Source organism: Lytechinus pictus, chromosome 7, assembly GCF_037042905.1.
Source record: "Lytechinus pictus isolate F3 Inbred chromosome 7, Lp3.0, whole genome shotgun sequence".
Taxonomy (NCBI): Eukaryota; Metazoa; Echinodermata; class Echinoidea; order Temnopleuroida; family Toxopneustidae; genus Lytechinus; species Lytechinus pictus.
The window spans coordinates 17,282,689-17,309,451 of NC_087251.1; the positions used below are offsets into that span (position 1 = coordinate 17,282,689).

A 26,763-nucleotide genomic window follows, 5' to 3' on the forward strand; every position below is an offset into this window, starting at 1 on the left:
AAAAACGCCACTATGAATGGTCCTATATATTACTGGGAGGGAGGGAGGGGGTTGGGGGTAAGATTGCTTGAAATGTTGAAGATTATGCTTTTAAGTGACGGAGTGAAGCAAGCAAGCTAATTCAGGCCAATCAGACAGTGTCCATTGTGTACGTTACTCCATACAGTCTTGACCGCTTCAATGTAATTGAAAAAAATGTATAATATAAAGATTTTATCTTCATTAAACAGTGACACGAAATGTGCTCCCGCGACATTTGATCCGGTCTTGATATCCGAGGACAAAAAGTTAGAGATAGGATTGTAATAAAGTTTTTGAGTCGGAACAATATCACAGATTAGGATAGGGTATATTATTTTTAGTTGTGTAGGTTAGGTTTCATATTTGTCTTAACGTGCAAATTTTCCATCGGAGATATTGTCGCCGGGTTAAACATAATGGAACTCATGAAATACCCGGCCTTGATATTCTTTTTACAAAACTTGGCCAAAATAAAATAGTCATGCTATATCAGTAACAATGGAAATTGTTTTGTGTTACTGCGCGATTTTTTAAAATGTAAAGCTGTATATTTTTGCTTTATGAATTTCGAATCTGTTACTTCGAACATCGAACATTAAGACTTTCCGTGATAATAATTTTTGTTTATTTATTCGAGGAAACCTACAACAACCTGTCTTGTTTTCCAGTATTTCCCATTTCATGATCTTCATGGTTGTTTTGTATAATTTGGTATAAGAAACGGAATAAATTCTTTATCAAACATTTGAAACAGTTTTGACTATTGTCATGATTGTAGTATGGGAAAAGTGACTTAGTAATGTGATATCTATGTCGTTTGTATTTAAAGATTTTTTTCTGAACTATATCGTTTGCGAGAAGGGAGAGATAAAAGAATGAGAAGGAGAGAGAGAGAGAGAGAGGGGGTGGAGAGGGAGGGAAGGGAAGAGATCGAGAGCGAACAACGGAGAGGGAGAAGGGCCGGGGGATAGTTCCGTCGTGCATAAGCTTGCCCTCAATTTTATGTATACATACATGTAATTATATAATCTATTTTCATCAAGAAAAAAGTGGCATCGTTATAGCTCTCCGTTATCAAAGGCAAACTAACAAAGAAATAAAGCAATTCGATATGTTTATCGTTTCTATACATCTTTTATTGTACAATTACGTGATACTATGATACAAATTATATTTGCTGCCTGTATATTTACAATGCAATGCAACGTTATAAAACAATCTAGATTGATAAATGAACCGAAAATAAACGTTTAAATTTGTGAATCGAAACATAAATTCTAGATATTTTATACTTTAAGGTTATCTTTAAAGAAAGCCAAAGTTCGTTCCCACATGTCTCTCTGTGATCGTGCATGTGATGTCGACTCTCCTCCCCATGCTATTCGCAACCCATCTGGAACAAAAAATATTACACAATTTTGATATTTGCTACAGTATCAAAAGTAAACTTTATTATTACATTGCTACAATATATTCCACTTGGTCGGCAACAACAAAAACAAACTAGACTTAGTGGTTAGTAAATCGCTTGGAGAAGTCGTTCAGATGTTTGAAGTTTGGATGATGACGATGAACATTTCATTATCAATTATTATTATCATTATTATTATTATTATCATCATTATTATTTATCATTATTATTATCATTAATAATAATAATATTATTATTATATTTTATTATTATTATTCCTACTATAATACTATTCTATTTCTATTATACTACTACTGTACTACTACTACTACTACTACAACTACTGCTACTACTACTACTACTACTACTACAACAACAACAACAACAACAACTATACTACTACTACTACTAAAGATTGTATTCATCGTGTAATACTTCTGTTTCTTCATGAAATCAGCTTATGATACAAGGATTCATTCATTATAAGCCCACCTGTCATGCTTGGCATATTCCCATACGATGAATGGACATGAGATACATAGGTAGGGTCAAGAAGATGACCAATGTCCGAATATTCAATCACCTCCAACTGGTCACTCCTCCCAATATGACGTAACCGTGACTTCAGCTAAGAGCAAGACATAGAAAATTTCATCATTTAAAATCATCAAAAATCAGACACCTTGGTCGCCAACATTAATTTGTTATCTTCATGAAGATGTCAAGAGAGAGAGGGGGGGGGGGGGGCAAAGGGTCCCGCCCTTCACATCTTTTTATGAGGATATATGTGGAGTCATGTGTGTGAAACTGCTGTTACTTGAGGGCATTTCACATGATTAAGGGTTTATCATACAGTGATCTGTCACGGTTTTCTGATTCATGATAACTTTTCACCCATAAAGATGTGTCTATTTCATTATTACAATTACACTGCATTCGGTAGAATAACTTGAGGGTACCTTACCTCATCCATACAGTACTGCGATGGTAGATAAGGATTATCTCTGGCACTAAACATCATCAAAGGAATGGAGGTATTTTCAACCTGTATAAAAGTAAAGATGGAATTCTAAAAAAGTACTGGAATGGTATATGTCGACTAAACAATGAAATCACGACTATTTATGTTAGATCACGGAATCATCGTTCACTAAATTGTAGGTTTAAACCATATTATGTGTTTATATTCAGTGTCATATGGTTATATGTATTTTCATGTGATACATAACAATATGATTCAACGAATTCTCTGATACCATTTCTTGCTCAATGCGCCATCGATAAATATTTTCTTTTTACATTTTCCTCCTTTTCTTTTATTGTCATGCTTAACTTTACGTTTTTGCTATTTTGCATGGCCTCATTGTAAATCAGCCTAACAGCTGAATATGGCTTTTACAGTGAATACATCCAATCAAATCTAATCTGCATGCTTGTAGATTTAATATCTTCTTCTTTCCCTCTTTATTGAAAAATCGAAAATGGAGATTTTTTTTCCCTTTCAGTCATTAATTCACCCCTATAATAGCCTTTACGTTGCCAGTGCTCCTTTTCTTACTTACTCCCTTTCTTTTTCTTTTTTGTTTATTTCTTTCTTTCTTTCTTTTTTTCTTTCTTTCTCTATCTCTTTCTTTCTCTTCCTTCATTCCTTCCTTCCTTCTTTCTTTTTTCTTTCTTTCATCTTTCTATCTTTCCATAGATAACTATGAATAAATACAAATAAAGAGATAAAGCCATCATTTTGAGAAACGGAGAGAAACTTACCGGCACAAAACAATCTGGTGTTTTACTCAATATTGATTCGATCCTGAAAGGATCAAATTGAGAGCAGAGTTTGACTGATCCATTGGTTGGTTTATATGATTTAGCTCTCTCATAGTACCTGCAAGCAAAAAAAAATTTTTTTAATGATTTTTCAAGTTTTTATTAAACTACTGTAACCATTTTCATTTGATTGATCATGCTGCTCCCTATTTCACAACATTTGTAATGCCCTAGCCGAGCCAAACTTTGTGGATGTCGAGTTCGACACGAAGGGGTATTATACCCATGTTTAATTTACAGCCTCGTAACGGCCGGCCCGATCCCAGACCTACTTGCAGTGGCACCGCATTCTGTTAGTTCACAAACTGTAGGTAAACCACGCTACCGGTTCTGCGCGTATCAAGACATTCTCCTGCACATGGGTCTCCTGCACTCCATCAACGGCCGATTAGCTCGATAGGAGGATTACCATATGTGCACAAGTAGGCTGTAAAACAGTATTTTAAAATATGCTTGAAATGTCCTGTTTTCAGGCCTTAATATCAACAGATTTCGAGCTCTTATTAATATTCAATTGATAAATAAGGTAACAGTTTCACGAATTCCTAATAATGAAATTGTCTCTTTTTCAGAATGGAATATCGATATCGACAAGTTTCATCTCGCGATTAGATAGAGGAATAGGAAAAAATAGTCATTTTCATAGTGATGACAAAATGTCCTTACAATTTCTCCGGGTGCTTGGTCTAAATAATAAATAAAAAAATCGACTCGCGCTCGCATCATTCAAGTACGATCCATATCCACTTCACAATTTTTTTATTAAACTACTGTAACCATTTTCATTTGATTGATCATGCTGCTCCCTATTTCACAACATTTGTAATGCCCTAGCCGAGCCAAACTTTGTGGATGTCGAGTTCGACACCCGCATTCCTCGGGTCATTACACTTCTTTCCATTTTGTTTTGTTTTGTTATAATAAGAAGCTCTTGATTTACAATTCAGAAAAACTTCGCTTAAAACACGATTTCATAAAGTTAAATTTGGTATCATAAAGCTTCATGTTTAGAAAAATATCATGTGTATTATGAGTTATTGTTTACAAATTATAAATGTGTATTATGAGGTACTAAAACATAATGTTCTTACACTTGTTTATTTTTATTCTCAGTTATGATACCGAACGTAAAATATGTAATGATTTTGCTATATATTCTGTTGCAAATGAATAAATACGAATTAGAATTTGATTAATTATTATGAGCATTTTATCATACTCACGGGTAGAAATTGGTTTTACTACCATCGGGTAGAATCCAGCCGAATGAGGTATTAAAGCTGACTCCATTGATACCCACTAAACACTGTAGGGGAAGGTGGTTAAGATGAGAAGCTACGCCAAGACCAACGGCAACACCATCTCCCCTTGATAACACACCGATTCGACTCTCATCAACCATCCTGTGGTAAGCCAGGCGGTGGAATAATTGCTATAATATCATGAATATATGGAGAATATAGAAAAAAAAATCGAAAGACAATTATCACAGATAAAATTAAGAGACAGTCAACTGCACGTGATACTACACACAAGTTTGTTTGTTTTTTCGAAAGATTCCATTTGCTCCCAATCCATTGTTGTTGTTGTTGTTTTTAATCGATTTTGTATATATTTGTTGATAAGAAAAGCGGAAGTTTTGAGCGATAGGGGATGAGAGTGGAAGTATTCAAAATTATAAGGTGAAGGATGGTGAGATAATAAAAGAGAGTGAGAGGGATAGTGAAATTGAGATGGAGGGGGGAGGTAGAGAGAGAAAGAGGGGGGGGGGAGAGTCGTCTGATGTACACGTATTTTCATCCATTCTTACTTCACTTCTAATTCATGAAATGCCTAGGCGATGGTAATTTAAGAGCATCGCAACTTTTTACATATGACATATACCAACGAGCCCCCCCCCCACCCCTCAATACAAAACTATTGCCAGAATTTGAAAGCATGACCTATTAAACAGTTAAACGTTTATGTATACAATGTGCATAATGTATAACTACTGTTGCAATATTCTAAAAATCATTACTTAGGTATTTTCATGAAACATTATCAAGATGAAGAATAACCCAAAAAAAATACCTCAAGACAATTGATATTGATGAGGGTGTCACTTTGAAGAGGGAATCCTGTTGTCATGGTAACATAACCATGAGAAGCAAGAAGAGCTGCAAGATGTTCATGATTGCCTTCTTCTGCTCCTCGGAAATCAAGAATAGCAGGAAGAGGCTTTGAACCTACAATATAAAACGGAAAAGTTTTTATTTTTGTGAAGTATAATTAACCTGTTGCTTACTGAATTTCTGATTAACATACAGGCTTTGCACAGGGACCACTTGGTTCTATTGGGCAATGGGTTAAGTCAGTGGCGTAACTACGGGGGGAATGGGGGGGCACGTGCCCCCCCCCCCCCCAATCGGCTGGCCAAAAAAAAAAAAAAAAAAACGGGGAAAAGGAGAAAAAGAGGGAGAAAGGGAAAGAAACGTAGTGGGGAAAGAAGAAATTATTGTTAATTATAATGTTATATTATGTTATAATTATGTTATGTTATATTACATTTAAAAAAAATTATAACTTTATGAAACATAATTTGCGCAGGGCCTATGTCTTCATTGTTCCTGGTGCTCGCCTTGTATGTTTAACAAGATATATAATCCTGTTGTACTAAAACCTCCCGTTTTCAAGTCAATATACATCAAATATATTTCCTCGCACTTCGAATTATTATTGTTTATGTAGTGACATATGCTTCTATTTCATGACTACTTAAAGTGATTGCCCCATTTTAAGGTCTTAATATAAAACATTTCCTGTCCGTGCTTACGTTCGCATTCGTGGATTGGTGAGATATGTCTGTTCTTCATGAATTCCCAAAATCAGTCGTTAAAATGTCTCTTTTTCTGATCTGAATATCAAAAAATTTTAGCTTGCGCTTCGCGCTCGCATCATTTGGTTAGTGAGATGCGTATATGATAATGACTACAAAAAGTGCTTCATGTGTCATTTACATGTAATTCTAACAAGATCAGCATGCGTTTGGCACTCGCATTAGATGACTATGGTGAGATATGTACTCTTAATGGATTCCTTAAAAAAATAGTCCTTATATCCCTGTTTTGGGTCAATGATATGCAAAAATTTAAGCTTACGCTTCGCGCTCACATATTTTTGTTAGTGAAATACGTATGATCTTCGTGAATTCCTACAAACAAGCCTTAAAATGTCCCTCTTCAGGTCTGAATTTCCTAAATTTTCAGCTCGCGCTTCGCGCTCGCAATATTTCATTAGTGAGATGCGTATGTTAACCATGATTACAATGATTACAAAAAGTGCTTCATGTGTTTAGATGTATATTATTCTAACAAAATCAGCAAGAGATTGGCACTCACAATAGATGACTATGGTGAGATATGTATACTCTTAATGGATTCCTAAAATATAGTCCTTAAAATGTCCCTGTTTGGGGTCAATATATACAAAAATTTCAGCTCGCGCTTCGCGCTCGCATGGTTTGTTTAGCGAGACAGGTATGTATTATGATTACAAGAATTTGCTTATAATGTCCTTTTTAGGTCTGAATTTAAAAAAAAATCAGCTCGCGCTTCGCGCTCGCATTATGTGATCAGTGAGATACATATCCGTTTAATGACACTGTCCTAAAAATGTCTCTATTATGTCAGTATACCTGGCAACTGAGCGCACTTCGCGCGCTCTTTAAGTGACTCAAGATTTTTGCTGGTGCCCCCCCAATGCCGTGACCCACGGTACGCCACTGGGTTAAGTGCATGTATATTCTGTGGTTATGAAAAGAATTAGGAATCTAACTTTATTATGAAAGCATGAATGGAAATGAATGTCCTCGGATGCGAATCCCATGACTTGAAGCAATCAAAATGTATCAGATTTAAATCAACATATAAAATAGACACAAATTATTGAGGTCAAAACAAGAAATTTATCAACCAATGTATTGAATATTCATATGAGTATTAAGTATAAAGTCTGAGGGTTGACGTGAATTCCGCAATATCCTATCTCTCAAAATACTAAGATTAGAGCAGAATATTGATGAGATAAAACAAAAATTTCTAAATGAAACAAAAATATGGAAAATCTAAAAGCAAACACAAATTAAATTCTTAACCAGACCCCCAAAAAGAATAAATCATGACGTTGACACTAAAATATTTGCATTATTTTATTTGGCAGTCTATAATTTTTCACTAACCTCGGTCTGTTGGTACGTATAACGTCCCTTCCATCGGTCCCTCCTGGATTGGAATCCTCTCAATGTTTCCCGCCATGAAACCTCTTATGATGTCACAATCATCAACCATGACGTCATCCCTTGTATGATCCTTACCAACATGGCCGTTCAGGAGGGAGAATGAGATATTGAGTGGTTGATCTGGGCGATGTTCTGAGCCTAAAGCACCAAAGGGTATCCTGGTTGAGGAAGCACGCATACTCCACATAGGTCCGAGGGGTTCAATCCCTCGATAGGTTCCCCCTAACGAAGGCTGCGACGAAGCTAGATTATAACAGGGAATATAAAGTTTGACCAAAAAAAGTAAATAAATAAAAATTTACCACAGATACGCTCCATCGTCATCAAAATCTATTCAGAATTAGTGTTACTTTTAGTATAGGTTTTGTTTGACTTATACTAGCTTCAACAGATCGAAATAATCATTGGAGAAATTGTTGCCAGATCATAATGCTTTGGACAGAAACTGGGGAAAGGGTGGCTGAATAGTGTTGTTCTGGTTTCGTCAATATTTTTCGTCTGTCAAGACAAGTCGTCAGATCTGACAACTTTCCTTGAATGTGATCGTTTGAGAAGCACGTGTGCTTGACTGTTACTATGGTAAATGTCGTCCGACAAATCCTTCATAAGACACTCCACAGAGTGTCGTCGAAGTGGCATTTTTTGTCGCTCGTCCTGGTGACGAATACAAGAAAGTATTATTCTCAAGACAGACAAGGCGAGTAGAGCCGAGGTCTTAATAACAACTAAGATCAGGCGCGGATCCAAGGGGGGGGGGGGCGAGCCGGCCCCGGCCCCCCTATTTTTTGGCAACCAAAAACAAAATCCTTTTAACTTGACAGAAACGCTGAAAAAAACAGAAAGAAAGGTACGAAGGGGTATTATACCCATGTTTAATTTACAGCCTCGTAACGGCCGGCCCGATCCCAGACCTACTTGCAGTGGCACCGCATTCTGTTAGTTCACAAACTGTAGGTAAACCACGCTACCGGTTCTGCGCGTATCAAGACATTCTCCTGCACATGGGTCTCCTGCACTCCATCAACGGCCGATTAGCTCGATAGGAGGATTACCATATGTGCACAAGTAGGCTGTAAAACAGTATTTTAAAATATGCTTGAAATGTCCTGTTTTCAGGCCTTAATATCAACAGATTTCGAGCTCTTATTAATATTCAATTGATAAATAAGGTAACAGTTTCACGAATTCCTAATAATGAAATTGTCTCTTTTTCAGAATGGAATATCGATATCGACAAGTTTCATCTCGCGATTAGGAAGAGGAATAGGAAAAAATAGTCATTTTCATAGTGATGACAAAATGTCCTTACAATTTCTCCGGGTGCTTGGTCTAAATAATAAATAAAAAAATCGACTCGCGCTCGCATCATTCAAGTACGATCCATATCCACTTCACAATTTTCTTACGATGCTTGAAATAGTGCTTAAATTGACCCTCTTCAGAACGTCTTCATTTTTTTTAGCTCGCGCTTGCGCTTTATTGATTTTCATGATAAAAGAAATGTATCTAGAATACAGATATTTCTAGGTCTAAATCTCAAAAACACGCAGTTTGTTCTTTATTAAAAACGTGCTTGAATATTCCAGTTTCATATCAGAATATCAAAAGTTTTCCACTCGCGCTTCGCGCTCGCATTATTAATGGAGGAAAATACCCAATTAGTCATCATTTTTGTGATTTACGAAACATGAATAGTGTGTCCCGTTTTTAGGTATAAATCTCATTTTTTCGCTCGCGCTTCGCGCTCGCATGAAATGTTTAGTTATATACCTATTCTGTATATGATTACAAAAAGTGCTTAGAATGTCCATATTGTAGGTCAAAATGTCATACATTTTCAGCTCGCGCTTTGCGCTCGCATTATTTGATTGTTGAAATATGTATTGTTTTCATGGGTAACTGCAAACAGTTCTTACGCTCTGTTTTCCATCAGGCCAGAACGTATATTAAAAATTTCTGCTAGCGATTCGCGCTCGCAGTAATTATTTAGTTACATACACAGCTTGTTCATGATCACAATCATTGGTCAGAATATTCAATTTTCAGGACAAAATACATGAAATTTCCGTAAAAATTAGCTCGTGCTCGTACTATTCAATTAAGGCTTATATGGCATTATTCATGTTTTGTGAGAATAAAGCTAAGAAGTGACCGTTAGGACTACCCCTGCAAAGAAACAAACAAAAATCAACTTTGAGCTGCCCATCTGGGAAAATATGGGTAAATTTTTTTTCGGCCCCCCCCCCTATTGGCGAAAGCTGGATCCGCCCCTGAAGATGTAACAAAAGATTTTTCATCCCTTGACTCTTTAAGAAAACCCATAGTATTCTTGGTCATGACTATATTTTTAAAATGCATTATTCAATAACTAAAGCAATATAGCGACACAACACCATGCAGGGAGACTTCGTGTTAAGAAAGGTGGTTTCGTTTTATCTGATGTTTTTCCAATAACAGATACTAATGATCAAGGCTTAGAAGAAATTTGAATGATAAAGACAACACCTAGGCTTGGCGACAAGGTCTACTGATCATAATGTTGCAACATACTTGAGACACATCCCGCTTCGTCGGCCACGTAGCACCCAAGAGATACAAGTTTCTCCTCGCTGCATCCTATCTGAGTTTCGGCTTTTATTGTCACCGGTTGGCCATGACTTAATCCTGATGCCTTAATGATCAAGTCTTCATCAACTAGTGATACTTTAGGGTTAACACTGATACTTGGTTGAAGATCGGTCCATATTGATTTATATTGCTGTGAGAAATGCTGAATCCGAGAGGCCTTCGACAAGAATCGACGATAGTGAATCACATTGCGAGATGTATGGTGCCAAAGTGACATGATGAGATCGAACTTAATTATTACTTGTTGATTATCCGTGGTTTTGCCGTCTTTAAAAGAATTCAAACTTTGAAGGAAGCTTGTTGTATTACATGTATTTGTTTGTTGATTGACAATTCGAACGTTGCATTGCTTTTAAGTTTTCGGGAATTGTTACTTTGTGTGCATGGTTTTATGAATCCGATATTTCTTTTTACTTTTTCGAGGTGTTTTCAATCTTTTGTTTTTCCTATTATTATGCGCTTGACGTGAAACCGTGGTGACTTTTGCGCACTTGTCATTTTCATCATTATTACGTCACATTTTTGCACCGCGCGTAGCAAAGGTTAGATAAGATTATAAAAGTGCCCCCCCCCCCGGCCCCTTCTTCCTGAGTTGTCATTGCCTTTCAAAATAAACCGAGGGTGAACTTAAAAAATAAAATAAAAAGTTGTAAAATTTGACCTCTTATTATATGGTTTTCAGGATTCTTTGTTTAAATAAAAGATGAGCCTACTGATAATCTAACCTCGACCGGCCGCTGGCTCTAGACCTGCTGCTTGTCGACACTGTCGACGTTTTTTTGGTAGATTATAGTATCCCCGAGAACTTCGAGAAGAGTGTATAGTATCCTCGAGAAGAGTAGGCTTATATCAAAAGGCAAAAGAACTTACTTTCTTTCTTACTTTCTTTCTTTCTTTTCTTTCTTTCTTTCTTTCTTTCTTTCTTTCTTCCTTGCTTCCTTCCTTCCTTGCTTCCTTCCTTCCTTAATCCTTCCTTCCTTCCTTCCTTCCTTCATTTCTTTCTTTCTTTCTTCTTTCCCGCTTCCTGAATTATTCGAATTCCTTCCTTCCTTTCTTTCTTTCTTTCTTTCTTTCTTTCTTTCTTTCTTTCTTTCTTTCTTTCTTTCTTTCTTTCTTTCTTTCTTTCTTTCTTTCTTTCTTTCTTTCTTTCTTTCTTTCTTTCTTTCTTTCTTTCTTTCTTTCTTTCTTTCTTTCTTTCTTTCTTTCTTTCTTTCTTTCTTTCTTTCTTTCTTTCTTTCTTTCTTTCTTTCTTTCTTTCTTTCTTTCTTTCTTTCTTTCTTTCTTTCTTTCTTTCTGTCATTTGTTTTTTCTTTCATTTTTTTCCCTATTTTTTTCTCTTTGTTGCACTTATGCACATAAAAAAGGACTTATCTAATGAAAAAGATGTTTATGTAATTTTTTATAGTTAAGAAATTTCGATTTGCAGAGCGTAGCGACTTGCCTGGGAGTGTACCTGGATTATTCAGAAGATATTTTGGAGCATGACTCAAAAGATTGAAAGTTGAAATGAGACAATTTTAAACTGTATATGCGAAATTTGAAGGGGAACCATTGCAATTTGTCAAGTGTTGATGTAATATTGCGTATATGCTGAAATATGGTGTAATTATGGCGTAATATAAAATAGTGTAATATGGTGTAGTACGATGCTCACTAAAATGTAAATATTCTGGCAAAATTTTTACTCTCATCTGATAGATGACACCAAAACCAAGAATATATATGAAACAACCCCATGGTGTAATATTTTCTAGTTATTTTTCAAAGTGAAAACTTTTATTGATGATAACGCACTGTATGATATTTTGTTTTGTTTAAAAAAAAAGCAGACAAAAGAAAGAAGAACAGCGCCATCACGATCCGGCCGTCGTCGTCATCGATCATCCTCAAGAGCTATCTATGTCCAGACCAGAGACGAGTCAAAGAGATTGGACAAAAATAATGTAAGTTTTCGATTCAATTGTAAACCAGATTCTAGTTTTTTCTTAGTAATCTGAAGAAAATTTCGTATTTTTGTGTGAGATTGTCAATGTTGAAAATATTGTTTACTTAATTTGTTTGTACAGTTGACTATTTCTGGGTATTTTTTTTCATTCTCCAGGAGTCCAGCACTAACGAAAATTTGCATATATGGGACCGGGCTGATTTCATCGACCTCGGCCTCGCGCCTCGCTCGTCTAAAATTTATAGGGTCTAGACTCTAGATCTAGGCCCAGTATAAAAGAACTGAAACCTTCTACTTCTTTGAGATTTGGGGTACATTTTCCAACACCCAGGCCAAAGAAGGGAAAGACTTCCTTATGACTTTATGTCCCCTCCACTTATACTCCCCTTTCAATTCAAACTGGCCTCTTCATTTTCCCCGGCGAACTTCTCCGGCACACATTCCTCATTTAGCTTCCCCGGCGAAGAAAAAAATGTACCCTTTCGCACTGACATCTCTTCCTCGGCTAAAGTCGACAGGTGATTTACTTGGATGGAAATAAGTGGCCTTCTACATTTAGCCAAGGAAATAATAGCTAGTTAGCGCGCAGAATTAGTTCAGGGGATTTCGGGGAGGGAAAAAATGACCTCCGGTTTGCTTTCATACTGGCTGTTTCACCGGCGAACTTCGTCGGGGAAACAGTTTCACTGGCAAAGTTCTCCACCAAGAAGTTCGCGGGCGAAGTTCTCCTGTGTACCTTACATACTGGACACTTTCCCCTTCGCTGGCAAAGTTAGCAGGGGAAAAGCGCAATATGAAAGGGGTATAATTTTAAAAATTACTTCTCCAAATCCCCTTCTTTCGTTCTTCTTTCTCCTTACGGTCGTGGTTGGAACTTGGATTCGAACCTCTTGCTGCAGAATGAGGCTTCTCCATTCTGTCGCCTCACTCACTGAGCTAGCACTGAAAGCGGGAATTGTTGAAAGCCGCCATGGGTTTTCATAACGGTTTAACTGATATTACGACTAGTCTACTCTCCAAGAGTATTGGGTATTTATTTTTCTGACCAAATAAACTGATGCCATTGGGAATTACACACACCCTTAAGATTTTGACGGAATTAAGCCATATTTTGGAATATGTATACAACTTTTCCTTCCTAAATCTCTTAGATATATATTGTAGCATAATGAGTTATACCTTTAAGATGTATTTCATAGTTTAATCGTAGAGGGCGATATTTTAGTTGTGATATGCTTTGCGATTATTGGAGAAGTACGTCAGTTCGCTGGGAGCTGCGGTGGCGTGCTGTTGTAAGATGTAAGCTCCGAATAAATCAAGTTGAACTTTATATTGAATATCTCCAAAGTTGCTTCATTTGCATGATTTAGGGTGAGTGAGCGGGTGATCCGGTGTATTTCAGAGGAGCGAGAGAGTGTACCATGTTGCACAATAGACTTTTGTGAGCGAACCTGCCCAAAAAGAGATATATAAGTGAGGAGAAGCGTGGACCGGGTTCTGGAGACTGCGAGACGGCAGAACGCTACCCCGACAGAGCTCGGTTACGCCACACTGGTGGCCGCGGTGGGATTGAACAACGTGGTATTGGAAGCTCATTGAACTTAGGCGCCTGTATTACAGGGAGCGCCACGTATATCTCCTATGGAGATCGCCAGGAGAGAGGGGTAAAGAGAGCCGAGGAAGGGTGCCTGGAGAGAGGCAAGAAGAGAGCGCCTATGCACGTTGGTGAAAAGCACCTGGAGTGTGTGTGTTGGCGACAGCGTGGATAGCGCCGAGGAAGGGGAGCCTGGAGAGAGACAAGAAGAGAGCGCCGATGCACATGGTGAATAGCACCCGGAGTGTGTGTGTTGGCGACAGCGTGGATAGCGCAGAGGAAGGGAGCCTGGAGAGAGGCAAGAAGAGATAGTGCCTACACACGTTGGTGAATAGCGCCCTGGGTGTGTGTGGCGGAGATAGTGCCTACACACGTTGGTGAATAGCGCCCTGGATGTGTGTGGCGGAGATAGTGCCTACACACGTTGGTGAATAGCGCCCTGGATGTGTGTGGCGGAGGTAGCGCCCATGCACGTTGGTGAATAGCGCCTTGAGTGTGCGTGGCGGAGGTAGCGCCTATGCACGTTGGTGAATAGCGCCCTGAGTGTGTGTGGCGGAGATAGCTCCTGCACACGTTGGTGAATGGCGTATTGAGTGTGTGTGGCGGAGGTAGCGCCTATGCACGTTGGTGAATAGCGCCCTTAGTGTGTGTGGCGGAGATAGCGCCTACACACGTTGGTGAATGGCGCCTTGGGTGTGTGTGGCGGAGATAGCGCCTATACACGTGGGTGAATAGCGCCTATTGAGTCGGTGTGTAGACGACAGCGTGGATAGCGCCTATACATGTAAATGTATAGCGCCTACGACGAGTGGCTATGAAGAATGGATCTGAAATTCCTTGCAGGATAAGTGCAGCGTGGAGATAGGGATCTCTGAACGTCGAAGAGAAGTACTTGTTGGATATGCAGATACTAGCAACGAGGGAACTGGAGCTGTCCTATGTTGGGAAGGAGCAAGTCATATCCTATGCTAGTGGGGTACTGCATTCAGAAAGCAGAGAAAAAACTACTATGGGGCTCAAAAGGAGTCATGGGCCATGGTAGTATTTCGGAGCTGCAACAGAACTTCTATGGGCGGAGATCAGGAAGGATCATCGGGCACTTGGTTGGATCTTTGCAGAGGCAAGGGTGGTTGCCGTGGAACTTGACATCAGCAATGAGCAGATACCAACAGAAAGAACCTTCGATCAGGTAGATCTTGGAAGCAGAGCATCAGTCAGTCGACCGGCCCGATTGGTCAACGGTGGCTTCAAAGTCTAGTGTGGAGAAGTCCTATTGGAGGATGCACAGCTAGAGAGGAAGCAAGACATACTCTACAGGAAGTAGGAGTGTGACCAAGGTTGGAATGCAACCTGGCATGTGATGTTGTTCTTCAGATAGATATTTCGAAGGAATTGCGTTGGAATGGATGCACATCCGCTGATTGTTACGACAGGGTAACGCCTTGGCCTCCAAAGAAGTCTTTAGAGAGAGATCGAGATGATGAAAAGTAGTTCTAGACATGCGCCTTGAAGAAACCCTCCAGGAAAAATCCTCAAGCACTTAGAAATCCGAATAATAGATATTGGACAGAACTTTCGCTATATATTACTTTGTGCCAGAAACAGTCAGACTCTGACGCATTTGATTTTTGTATTCAACATGTTGTTTTATGCCTTAATGTATGATTTATATTTTTGCTTCCATGTTTTCCTTTTCCTATTTTCTAACCTTTCTTATATCATTCTCATCTTGACATTTTCTGATCTCAATACAACTCTGTTTGCTCTTTCTATCTATTTCTGTATATAGATTGTTTTGGTTGTTAATGTAAGAACGGTACTCCCTTTATGTACTATGCCAATGTATATACCTGTATACTTTTAACGATGTTTTAATGTTTTATTTTCTTCTTTGGGAGAGCGAGATAACATTTGAAGAAATTCATTTTTATGTTTTGTTGTTAATATACCTGGTCCGAGGACATCCCAGACTTGGGGAGGGGCTGTGTAGCATAATGAGTTATACCTTTAAGATGTATTTCATAGTTTAATCGTAGAGGGCGATATTTTAGTTGTGATATGCTTTGCGATTATTGGAGAAGTACGTCAGTTCGCTGGGAGCTGCGGTGGCGTGCTGTTGTAAGATGTAAGCTCCGAATAAATCAAGTTGAACTTTATATTGAATATCTCCAAAGTTGCTTCATTTGCATGATTTAGGGTGAGTGAGCGGGTGATCCGGTGTATTTCAGAGGAGCGAGAGAGTGTACCATGTTGCACAATAGACTTTTGTGAGCGAACCTGCCCAAAAAGAGATATATAAGTGAGGAGAAGCGTGGACCGGGTTCTGGAGACTGCGAGACGGCAGAACGCTACCCCCGACAGGGCCCGGTTACGCCACACTATGTTAGATAATTCTTGATAAACCTCCATATTTTCTTTTTTCAATTTTAGTTGGGGGACATATGGAAGTCTTGCACAAATAGGTACTCTAAAGTCTAAGAGCCAAACGGCCGACTCTTGATTAGATCGCCAACTGAAATCCGTCTGTTTGGAGGAGTTTTTGTGTAGACTACTGTAACTTCAACTTATAGTCAGGCAGCAAATGTCATGATTTACCGGCTACTTCGACAAATTGGCTAAGTCTGATTTTTCACTTTTATGTGATTGGTGACATCACAAGGAACAAATTTCAACTTGGTGACAAATTTCTAATGGTCATCTTGACCATGTTAGTGGTCAAAAGAGGGTCAATAGGGATCAATTTTTTAAATTGCCCCGATTCTGTCGGGTGACATATCAAATTGTTTGTCTTGTTATACTGAACAAAAAATTGTACACAATCATATACTCTTGACCTCCCATTAAAAAGTTATGACCGGAAATGTTAAAAGGTCAACGAACTTTTGTTAAATGGCAAATTACACTGAAGGTGTGAAGAAAGCTCATTTTTCCGTGTTTTTATGCATGTTTGTACCTTTTTTATTTTCGATGTTGATAAGTCCATCGTCAGAAGTCCTTATCCAGAAGATATAAAGGGTCAAGACAAGGTCAGGGAAAGGTAAAAAGGTCAAAAAACTTTTATTGGAAGCCAAAATACACGTCTAAAAGCGATTAGAAGTTTAGAAGTCTTATTTTTCGTGGGTTCTTTATTTTGAAAAGTCTATATCTAAGACATTATATTTAAAGGGGTCAAATGTGCTTATTTAGGAACAAAATAGATAAACAGTGATAGACGTCGAATACAGTATGTGGAACGTTGTGGCCCAGTGGATTAGTCTTCTGATTTTGAAACAGAGAGTCGTGGGTTCGAACCCAAGCCATGGCGTAATTTCCTTCAGCAAGAAATTTATCCACGTTGTGCTGCACTCAACCCAGGTGAGATGAATGGGTACCTGGCAGGAATTTATTCCTTGAAATGCCACCGCGCTGTAAAAGGCTGCGGGGCTAAAGCCAGGGTAATGTATATCCAAGTCATTTGGAAGCGCATAGGGACGTTATACATAATGTGATACGCGCTATACAAGAAATGCGTTATTATTATTATTATTATTACATTCAGCGTGGTATCATGGTATTGCAGAAATACCTTGAAACGATTTGACAAACCCTTATGCCCTTAAAATCTTATCATCTTCATGATGTGATAAGTGCAACCAGGGATTTTTTATTATTTAGGAATTCAATTCAAGTTCAATTCATTTCAATATACTAGCCTTTGATATGTAAATAAGTATTTCCTTCTTTTGCTTTATACAGAATATTTTAATTAACAGAAATTATTGCAATGTATTGGGGTATAAGTATAATACTATGTTAACATAATAAACACATCGATTGATCAGTGCTCCCAGCCCCTAAGAAAGATGCCTAACATTTCATTTGGATTATCTTGTGAATAAGATAATGAGGTTAAGATTGAGGATGATATGTTGGGCTCCAATTGCTCCTCAATTAATTCTAATGTATGACGGTTATATTATTTCTGACAAAGAGGCAACATCGTGCAGGCATGATCATTGTAGTCATGGGTGTCCATTATGCTGATGTGATATATTCTGACCATTACTCGATCTCTGGAGCCAAGGAGGACTACACATTTCTGGTGCATGTGCTGTTCTGAGCTTATCATTGGGGCCCTTTTGCATTTTGTAAAGTGAAATTTAAGGAATTCGTGCATACTTTTGGTCAATTATATTTATTTTTTCAGTAAAAATGCAAGTCTTCACAATTTATGGGGACAGCTGCCGCCCCCCCCCCCTTCCCGCTGCGGTATGGTCGTGGTTTACTTCAATGACATATGTGATTATTCTTTCTAGTAACATCCAGGTCGTTCAGCAAGTAGGAAAAAAACCAAGAACGACAAAAGAACAAAAACAAAATCTGCATCTATGCACATCACTATCGTGAGAACTGATATTAAGTTTAATTTCACGTTGTATGCTCTGGAAAAAACACACTTGATAAAATAGTACAAGCCGTGTTAATGGCAGAACATAATCAAAAATGTGTAGTCCTTCTTGGCTCCAGATCGAGTAATGGTCAGAATATATCACATCAGCAAGATGGAGACCCATGACTGACTACTATGAGCATGCTTGCACGATGTTGCCTCTTTGTCAGAAATAATATAACCGCCACACATTGAAATCAATTAAAGAGCAATTGGATTCCAACTTATCATATCATCATCAATCCTATCCTGATAATCTTATTCGTAAGTTAATCCAAATAAGATGTTAGGCATCTTTCTTAGGAGCTGGGAGCACTGATCAATCAATGTGTCTGTTAACATAGTGCACATATATACCCCAAAACATTATAATACTTTCTGTTGATTAAAATATTCTGTACAAAGCAAATGGATGAAATGTATCTTTACATATCAAAGACTAGTATATTGAAAATGAATTGAACTTGAATTGAATTTCTAAATCAAGAAACTCGGAAAGAGCTGGTTGCACTTATAACATCATGAAGATGATACGACTTTTAAGGGCATTAGGGTTTGTCAAGTCGTTTCAAGGTATTCCTGCAATACCATGATACCACACTGAATGTATTCGACGTCTATCTCTGTTTATCTATTTTGTTCCTAAGTGAGCACGTTTGACCCCTTTATATAGAAAGAGACTTCAAAATAAAGAACCCACGAAAAATAAGACTTCTAAACTTCTAACCGCTTTTAGACGTGTATTTTGGCTTCCAATGAAAATTGTTGACCTTTTGACCTTTCCCTGACCTTGTCTTGACCCTTTATATCTTCTGGATAAGGACTTCTGACGATGGACTTATCAACATCGAAAATAAAAAAGTACAAACATGCATAAAAACAAGGAAAAATTAGCTTTCTTCACACCTTCAGTGTAATTTGCCATTTAACAAAAGTTCGTTGACCTTTTTTACATTTCCGGTCATAACTTTTTAACGGGAGGTCAAGAGTATATAATTGTGTACAAATTTTTGTTCAGTATAACAAGACAAACAATTTGATATGCCATTCGACAGAATCGGGGTAATTTGAAAAATTGATCCCTATTGACCCTCTTTTGACCGCTAACATGGTCAAGATGACCATTAGAAATTTGTCACCAAGTTGAAAGTTGTTCCTTGTGATGTCACCAATCACATAAAAGTGAAAAATCAGACTTAGCCAATTTGTCGAAGTAAATGACATATGCTGCCTGACTATTATGTTAGAGATCTAACGTTACTTGTGTCTGTAATTGTGCCTTATATTCGTTTTCCCTGAAGTCCTCTAGCCAGGAAGTGTTACTCAGGGCTGACAAGAGTGGTGGTATTATTTATGATTTGAGGGGTTTGGGTTTTGGGAGGGCCTTTGTAGTTTGTTTTTGAAGATTTCAGAGCTTCTTGAGGTGACAATTGCTTGCCTGAATTAGAGATTGTTCCAACGGCAACGGGTTGTTATTTCGGGGAAGAAGGAGTTCACTAATTGTGTTGTTGATTTTTAAACATTTTGTTCTTTCTCAAAGATCAACCTGACTAAAAGTAAATTGTAAAAAGAGCAGAATAAATAATGAAAAATTATTGGTGAACTTCCCCTTTAACGCTTACTGTGCTGGTCCAAATACCCCTCCACTGCCAGGGGTATTCAAGGGAATCCTAAATTGACCAGTTTAACGAGGCAAAGCGATCTTGAAAACTACGAGGTGGTTTTCTGAACCGGTTTGGAAGATTGCTTCGACCGTTCTCACTACACGTTAAACTAGTTTCCACTAAACTAGTTTCCAGTAAACTAGTTTTAGGAAGGTAGAGAGAACGGTGTCCTAGTAATGTTAGTTTCTCCTCATTCCATATTTCCATGCCCATGGCCATTGTACCTACCCATGCCATGGTCATGGATGTTTGTTTTCCTGTTCCCTTACCATCAAATCTTGATTCATAGTTTTTTTCCCTGAATATAGTCCTAGATCTAGATCTAAATGAGGAAAATTTTGTCTTTCGGTCTCTTGTGTCTGTACAAAGCTAAGCAAAGTACATTAAAAATGACTAAATGGGTATGGATGCACATGTGCTATAGAAACAAAGTTTGTTTGTACGTGTAGAATCCTACATGTATGTAGTTCATGTCTATATGCATGATAATTGAGACTTGAGATGGGGGAATTCCCTTCTTTTGAGCTCTGGGCAAAGAAACATGCACACGCAATTATAACATAGATCAAACAAAAGTTTCCACTTTCATTGATTCTTCAGATCAGATGTTTATCGAGACATGCCCACCCATCGTGATACCAAAATGATTTTCCAAGAAGACAAATGAGCAAAAGACCAGCATCCACTTTCTTATGTGCAAAAGCAGATTTAAAATGGTGAAAACAGGTTATGACCTGCAAAGGTAATGAGTACATAGGCGAGAAACAAAGTTTTTCTGTTGTAATATGAAAGGCATGACGTCATCACATATCTTTTTATTATTTTTTTTTATTCTTTGCATTTACCTTTTTCCTGAGTACATTATCACAGATCTCTTGGATTTGGTACCAACTTCATTTTCACTCAGTTATTGTGAGAATGGATTTACTAACCCTGAGGCCAAGTAGCAATAGAGCCGTCTGCACCAGCCCAAGTTTTCAAATAATAGCACTATTTCTAATCCGGCAAATTATCCCGATCTGAACAATCTCAAGATTATTTGTAACGGAGATGCAATCATCGCGATAGGTTGCTGGATTAATCTCGACATTGCAATCCTAAGTCAACTTAAGATTATTTGCAAAATAGCTCGAATTATCCCGCTAATACGTCAGAGACGCACTCGAGATTCGACTCAGGATTATTTATTCATGGCGGCAGACCATAATGCAACTCGCATTTTACATCTGCCTTTGTCTTCCAAGACGTTACCACATGAGTCGACCTGATTAGGGCTTTTAAATTTACCGGTATATATGCTAAGACTAGAATCATCATAGTTAACGAAAAATACATCACTGACTCGCTGAGCTTAGAAAAGTGATGGGAGTACAACCGCGGGAAGTTATTCAAAAGCACGGGCTGTTGAAACTTTAAGATCCGAAAGTCGCATGCTCAAAATATATAGGATCTGATGCAATCACTCTCCTTGCGCTGGTGGAGATGGAGTTTCTTGAATCTCAAGATTAATCGCAAAGAGGGCTGATCGGGCCAGGATCTCGAGATTTTGGGTTGGTGCAGCACTGCCTTTTGTCTAGTTTACTGATCAGGTTTTCTCTTGTTTGTTTTCTTTGTATGCATAGGCCATCATACATGGAGAAGACAGAAGCTTTTGAATTTTCCTGAACTTGAAATATATGGAATTTGTTGATGGGCTTCTAGACTATCCACCAATTGTTCTCTCTACAACAGCGATGGTTCCAAGACATATTCTGAACTCAGCACATCGCTTTAATGCTAGTCAGTTGAGCAACCACCAGTCTCTTATTCAAAGAAACCACAGGGCTTTAAGTTTTCATCCATGGTATAACCTTTCTCCAACTTCATGGACCTGGTATAATAATCCATTGTTCTTGAATTACTTGCAACAGACACAACAGCGAATGCCCATTCATGCACAGATTTGTCACCCTTTGCGTACTCCACATTACTCATCATACTACAATGAAAGGATGCCAGGGTCTATGAATATGGAGCGTTCATCGGAAATGGATCCTCAGCGACGCCGTACATCTCCAGGCTTTCATCCATACTCGAGATCAAATCTTTCAAACACACGTGAAATGGACCCTTCAGAACAAGCTTCATCAAGGAAGAGTAATAAATACAACTCAAGAACTTCCAGCAGTCAGGGTTTCACTCAGGCTAATTGGCCCACAAGAACAGAAGATTGTGAGTGGAGAAGGGGTCCCAGGAAGAATGAATGCACACAGAATCAAGTCAGAAATATGCAGATTGATTGGCCCAAACACTTGACAGTTACCTTCAGTCGTAATCGAGCTAGCAGTAAATCTGTTTCTTTTGAGCCAGATTCCAAGAAGACAGCAGAGAACACAGCCCCTGTACATCATCCTAGGTCTCATAGTCAACCATGTAGCGGGTCAGCACTACCTCCAAACCTTGCTTTTCAACCATCTTGCAATTTTCATTCATCCACAGAATCACGGCAAGCCTCCAAGTCAGGTACAGGTGAGGTTATTCTGTCATGTTATATAAAGGTTACTTACCGGTACCCAGTAAACACAGTTCCCTTTGGCCCACAGAAAAATGTTTTTAGGAGTAATTTGGATTGAGAAAAGGGGGAAAAGCTAATGCTTTGCATATTCTTGTCCAAAAAATTGTTATGACTTTATAGGCAATTGATTAATTTAAGGAATCTATGCCAACTTTAATGTATAAAAATATCTATTTGGTTGACATTTCATCCAATTCAACATAAGTGACAATTTGTTTGATGCATTTTGTTTTCCTTCTAAGGCTAGATTGCTGATGATGGATGGAGGATGACAAAAAGAAGCATATTTTTTTTTATTATTCACAATATAGGGAACTATTGTCCACTGTTTACAAAATACAAGCAATATTCATATTCTCTGTGCACTCAACAGAGCTGACATTTTGCTTTACAAATTGCTTTTGATAGATTCCACGAGCACCTATAGGAAGAGACTATGGTTCAATGTACCTCAGCAGAGGGGCAACCCAAGTTCCAAGCTTCCGGGCAAATGTTGTGAGTTTTCCATTGTGTCTTACAACGTCCTAGCACAGGGTCTCCTGGATACAAACTATTACCTCTACAGGCATTGTGATCAGGATATCCTCCTGTGGAACCATCGTAGACAGAGAATCCTGGAAGAGATCCAAAAAGCTGATGCTGATGTGAGTATTGTTATCAAGAGTGGGCGCATTCTGAGATAGGTTTAGAGAAACCCAGGATGTCCATGTATGTGTACCATGCTGCTACCAGCAAAAGAGACTCAGACAAGCAAATTAGCCCCTACCCCTTCCCTACATCTTATTATGTCATCCTAGCCAATTCATTCTATCTTTAATATGTCTCGATTCACTTAGGATTGATTCTAGAGATTCTAGAGTCATTACTTTTTCTGATTGTCTTTTGTGTGTGTGGTAATTTGAGGTTTATTTGATGAATAATCTACTACGAAAGTCATAAGGATATTGGTTACACAGACCAATGCATGAATATGACCTTTCTAGAGTCAAGACAACATTTCATAACAGTCATGAATTTATAATTATTTATATAAGATTAATATTGATATTTTGAGAGCTTCATGTATTTTGAAGATTACTTTAAATCTTTCCCAATATTATGTGTATTAACAGTAGTTTGTTAGTTCAGAATGATTGCTCTTATTCTCCAGTCCAAAGTTATTTCTCTTTAATCATATGTAGAGCTATTACTTTAGATTACTTTACTAGAAAATATTCCAGTAGAATGTTGTCTACATGGACAGGTGCATTTATATTACTGGTAATTAGATCCAAATTTGATCACAACATCTGATTGCTTGTTATATATGTTGATTCACCCATATGAAGGCTAAAGAATGTAACACCCCCTTTTATCTTTACTTCAGATAATTTGTCTACAAGAAGTTGAAGAAAGGCACTTCCATGATTTCTTCTATCCTGCTTTACAGGCAAGAGGTGAGATGGCAAATCTATCTGTCTTCTTTTTAAGCCTTAATGTTCACTATCATGTTCAGACATGGTCCGTCATAGATCAGCATCATTGTTGTTAGTGTTCATACATGGTGTGACAGGAAGATGTCACTACATGTAGGTTGGTGAATGCTTATTGATATAGTTTAAATAGATCTGTACAAGTTGCATAGAATGTCCTGCCATGTATGAACAGCACTTAATGCAGAGATTCATAAATAAAAATTATAATGTGTAACTTGTGTAATCATTACAAAAGACTTTCTAACTCATAGGCTTTTTAATAACTAGATTATTAAATGATTTTAATATGAATAACTAGAAAATGCCTTCCTTGCCATTATGACCGCAAAATTGCAATCAAAATGTGAGCGTGTAAAGTAATTTTTTACATACATAAAACCTACCATAATTATATTTCTAAGTGACGATTTTATTTCCATTATATCTTAGGTTATGCATCCATTTATAAGAAGAGAACTGGGGACAAAGAAGATGGATGTGCAACGTTCTACAGAATGAACCGCTTCTATGAAGTCTCTCACACCAAGCTGGAGTATCAACGTGGCATCGGACTGATGGACAGAGATAATGTAGCCATCGTGGTCATGTTACAGCCAAGGGGAATGACCTCATCCCATAAGCTATGTGTTGCTAATACACATCTTCTGTGGAACCCTCGTCGTGGGGACATCAAGCTGGCACAGTTAGGTAAACAATATACCTCACTTAATAAATACTTCATGGAGAAGCATTAGAGGAAGGAACAATCATTTTATGCAATGGGTGTACATTAGGGCTGAACAATGTGGCAATGGTACTGAAAGTATTGTGGCATTGAAACTTATTGAATAGATTGGCTAGATGGGTACATAAACATCTGCTCATGGTATTGTGAAAAAATGAAGGATTGAACCCATTTTTTACTAAGTTAATTTGAAGTATGTACCTTTATCACATTTTTTATCTAGTATCCTTTAATTCTAAGCCATCCAGTTAGTTTTCAGTTGTACCTAGATGCTGAAATGCAATAGGTGTCATCTCTTATGGACTTTATCCTGGCTGTAAATAACCTATCATGTTTTCCGCTAACAAGAAATATTTATTGTCCTCATTCAGGTTTGCTATTTGCAGAGATAGAGAGACTTTCTAGAACCAACCACAGGTCTAGAAAAAACACCTATCATCCTGTCATCCTGTGTGGTGATTTTAACAGCGTTCCGCACTGTCCTCTTTACAAGTTCATCAAGAATGGTCAGGTGACCTATGAAGGTCTGGCCAGTGTGGAGGTATCTGGTCAGGAGCTTGGACGGGCAAAGATTCCCTTGAGTAGCCCACTCTGGCCCAAGGAACTGGGAGTGACCCCACACTGCCGTTATGCGGATGCTGGAATGCAATCATCTAGAAATCCAGGTGGGTTCTTGGAATTATATATTATTTTGTTTATGAAATATTAGAATTTTGGGGGGAAACAGAACATACTTATTTTTTTTTATTTCAGAAAATGTTTCTAGGTATAACCAGAATATGCAAAGAATGTGTTATTGACATATTCACCGCTGTAGTGGAATTTCTTTGGTCTTAAAAAGAGATTTGACTTTATTTACACCATATTATGTGTGCCATTTTTTTAATGGCACTATATTTAGAGTGAATCTTGAATCAGGATTTAATTGATGATGCAATCGTTGCTTTCACACAACTTTGTACATTAAATACAGGTGGTACTTCAAGACGAACTAGACAATCTTCAAGAGATCATCCAGCCAATCAAGATATTCAAATCGATGACATCGAAGGCCAACTCGTCCATCCTTTCCTCTTCTCTTCTGTCTATGATCATAGCCATGGAAATACTGAAGTCACCACCAATCATTCAAAAACTAACTGTACGGTAGATTATATCTTCTACAGTAAACATATAAAGGAAGGTAGTACATCAAAACATCTAGGTACATCAAACTTCTCAGGTGAACTTTCTCTTGTTGGACGTCTGAACCTTTTCACAGATAGTGAAGTTAGCGCCATGGGAGGGCTTCCTAATTTGAATTGGGCATCTGATCACCTTTCCCTCCAAGCAACTCTACGTCTAACTCCAGTGGAATGAATAGACCCTTTGCTTTTTAATCATCTTTCCTGACACACCAATGACTGTTATTTTCATTTTGGAGAGGTTTGTGTGCAGTGCTGAAAGTGAATTGTTGTGAATGAAGTAAGTGTAAATTATTATTTCTAAGATGTCCTAAACAGCCTTAACCCTTTGCGTGCGGGCCCACGAAACCGGATACCTCTCCCTGCGGCGGAGCCGTTTTTGTACATTGCTGCTATTTTGATCTGTGGCGGTGTTTTCATAATCTATTGCTAATTGCGCCAAACTGAAGTATTTTCAGGATTTTTAGTAAATGTAAAGATGAAAGATCAGCCTTTTTTCTTTCTAGAATTAAAGGTCTCGCTTCTCAAATCAACAGAATAGTTAAGAAATTTACGAGGAAAAAGTCGTGTTATTTTGTAATTTCTTCATATTTTCCCCAAGTCAATAGGCACTGTGTACAAAATTGCGTAAGGGCAATCAGCACGCGCGGACAAGTCGGGTTCGATCGATACCGCTTTGTTGTCTGCTCTATATAGTGCTTTTTTCATTGCCTATTGTCACGCTACTCATGAATGGTCTCTTTACCTCCTTGTATTCAGATCATTTGCAAAGTGTATAATTACGACGATAATCCGTTTTGGGTGAAATCACAGCATACCAAATACCTTTATTTTCCAGAATGAATAAAAAAGGGTGAATATATTCACTTGCAAGTACGATGATGATGCTGCGCAACGAAAGTCCGAAACTATATTGTGATTTTTGGCTTCTGGGCTTCAAGACGGTGGCCTCAATATTTCACTAAAAATTGTCCTTGGTTTCTTCTTTTCATATATTATAGTTTGTAATAAAAAATAATTTTGTTCCTGAA

General features: G+C 37.9%; 2 protein-coding genes across 5 annotated transcripts; one reads left to right on the plus strand and one right to left on the minus strand.

The window, feature by feature from the left end:
- Positions 1–1,326: 1,326 nt before the first annotated feature.
- On the minus strand, positions 1,327–13,023 carry LOC129265444 (acyl-coenzyme A thioesterase 1-like). Its single transcript, XM_064101382.1, has 8 exons — positions 12,930–13,023; positions 7,476–7,778; positions 5,330–5,484; positions 4,480–4,688; positions 3,197–3,314; positions 2,397–2,477; positions 1,951–2,060; positions 1,327–1,414 (listed from the first exon to the last, which is right to left on the minus strand). The coding sequence occupies exons 1-8, from the start codon at positions 13,021–13,023 to the stop codon at positions 1,327–1,329; spliced, it is 1,158 nt and encodes a 385-aa protein (XP_063957452.1).
- LOC129264852 (protein angel homolog 2-like) lies at positions 11,777–26,763 on the plus strand. 4 transcript variants are annotated; one of them, XM_064102105.1, is made up of 8 exons: positions 11,777–11,823; positions 11,993–12,106; positions 21,418–22,303; positions 22,758–22,993; positions 23,716–23,785; positions 24,254–24,511; positions 24,920–25,213; positions 25,522–26,763. In XM_064102105.1, the coding sequence occupies exons 3-8, from the start codon at positions 21,472–21,474 to the stop codon at positions 25,905–25,907; spliced, it is 2,076 nt and encodes a 691-aa protein (XP_063958175.1). In that variant the 5' UTR covers positions 11,777–11,823; positions 11,993–12,106; positions 21,418–21,471; the 3' UTR covers positions 25,908–26,763. The 4 variants fall into 4 exon arrangements, with proteins under 4 accessions (XP_063958175.1, XP_054758783.2, XP_054758784.2 ...); XM_064102106.1 differs by lacking the exon at positions 11,777–11,823 and adding an exon at positions 20,396–20,537 and having other exon boundaries at positions 12,044–12,106; XM_054902808.2 differs by lacking the exon at positions 11,777–11,823 and having other exon boundaries at positions 11,830–12,106.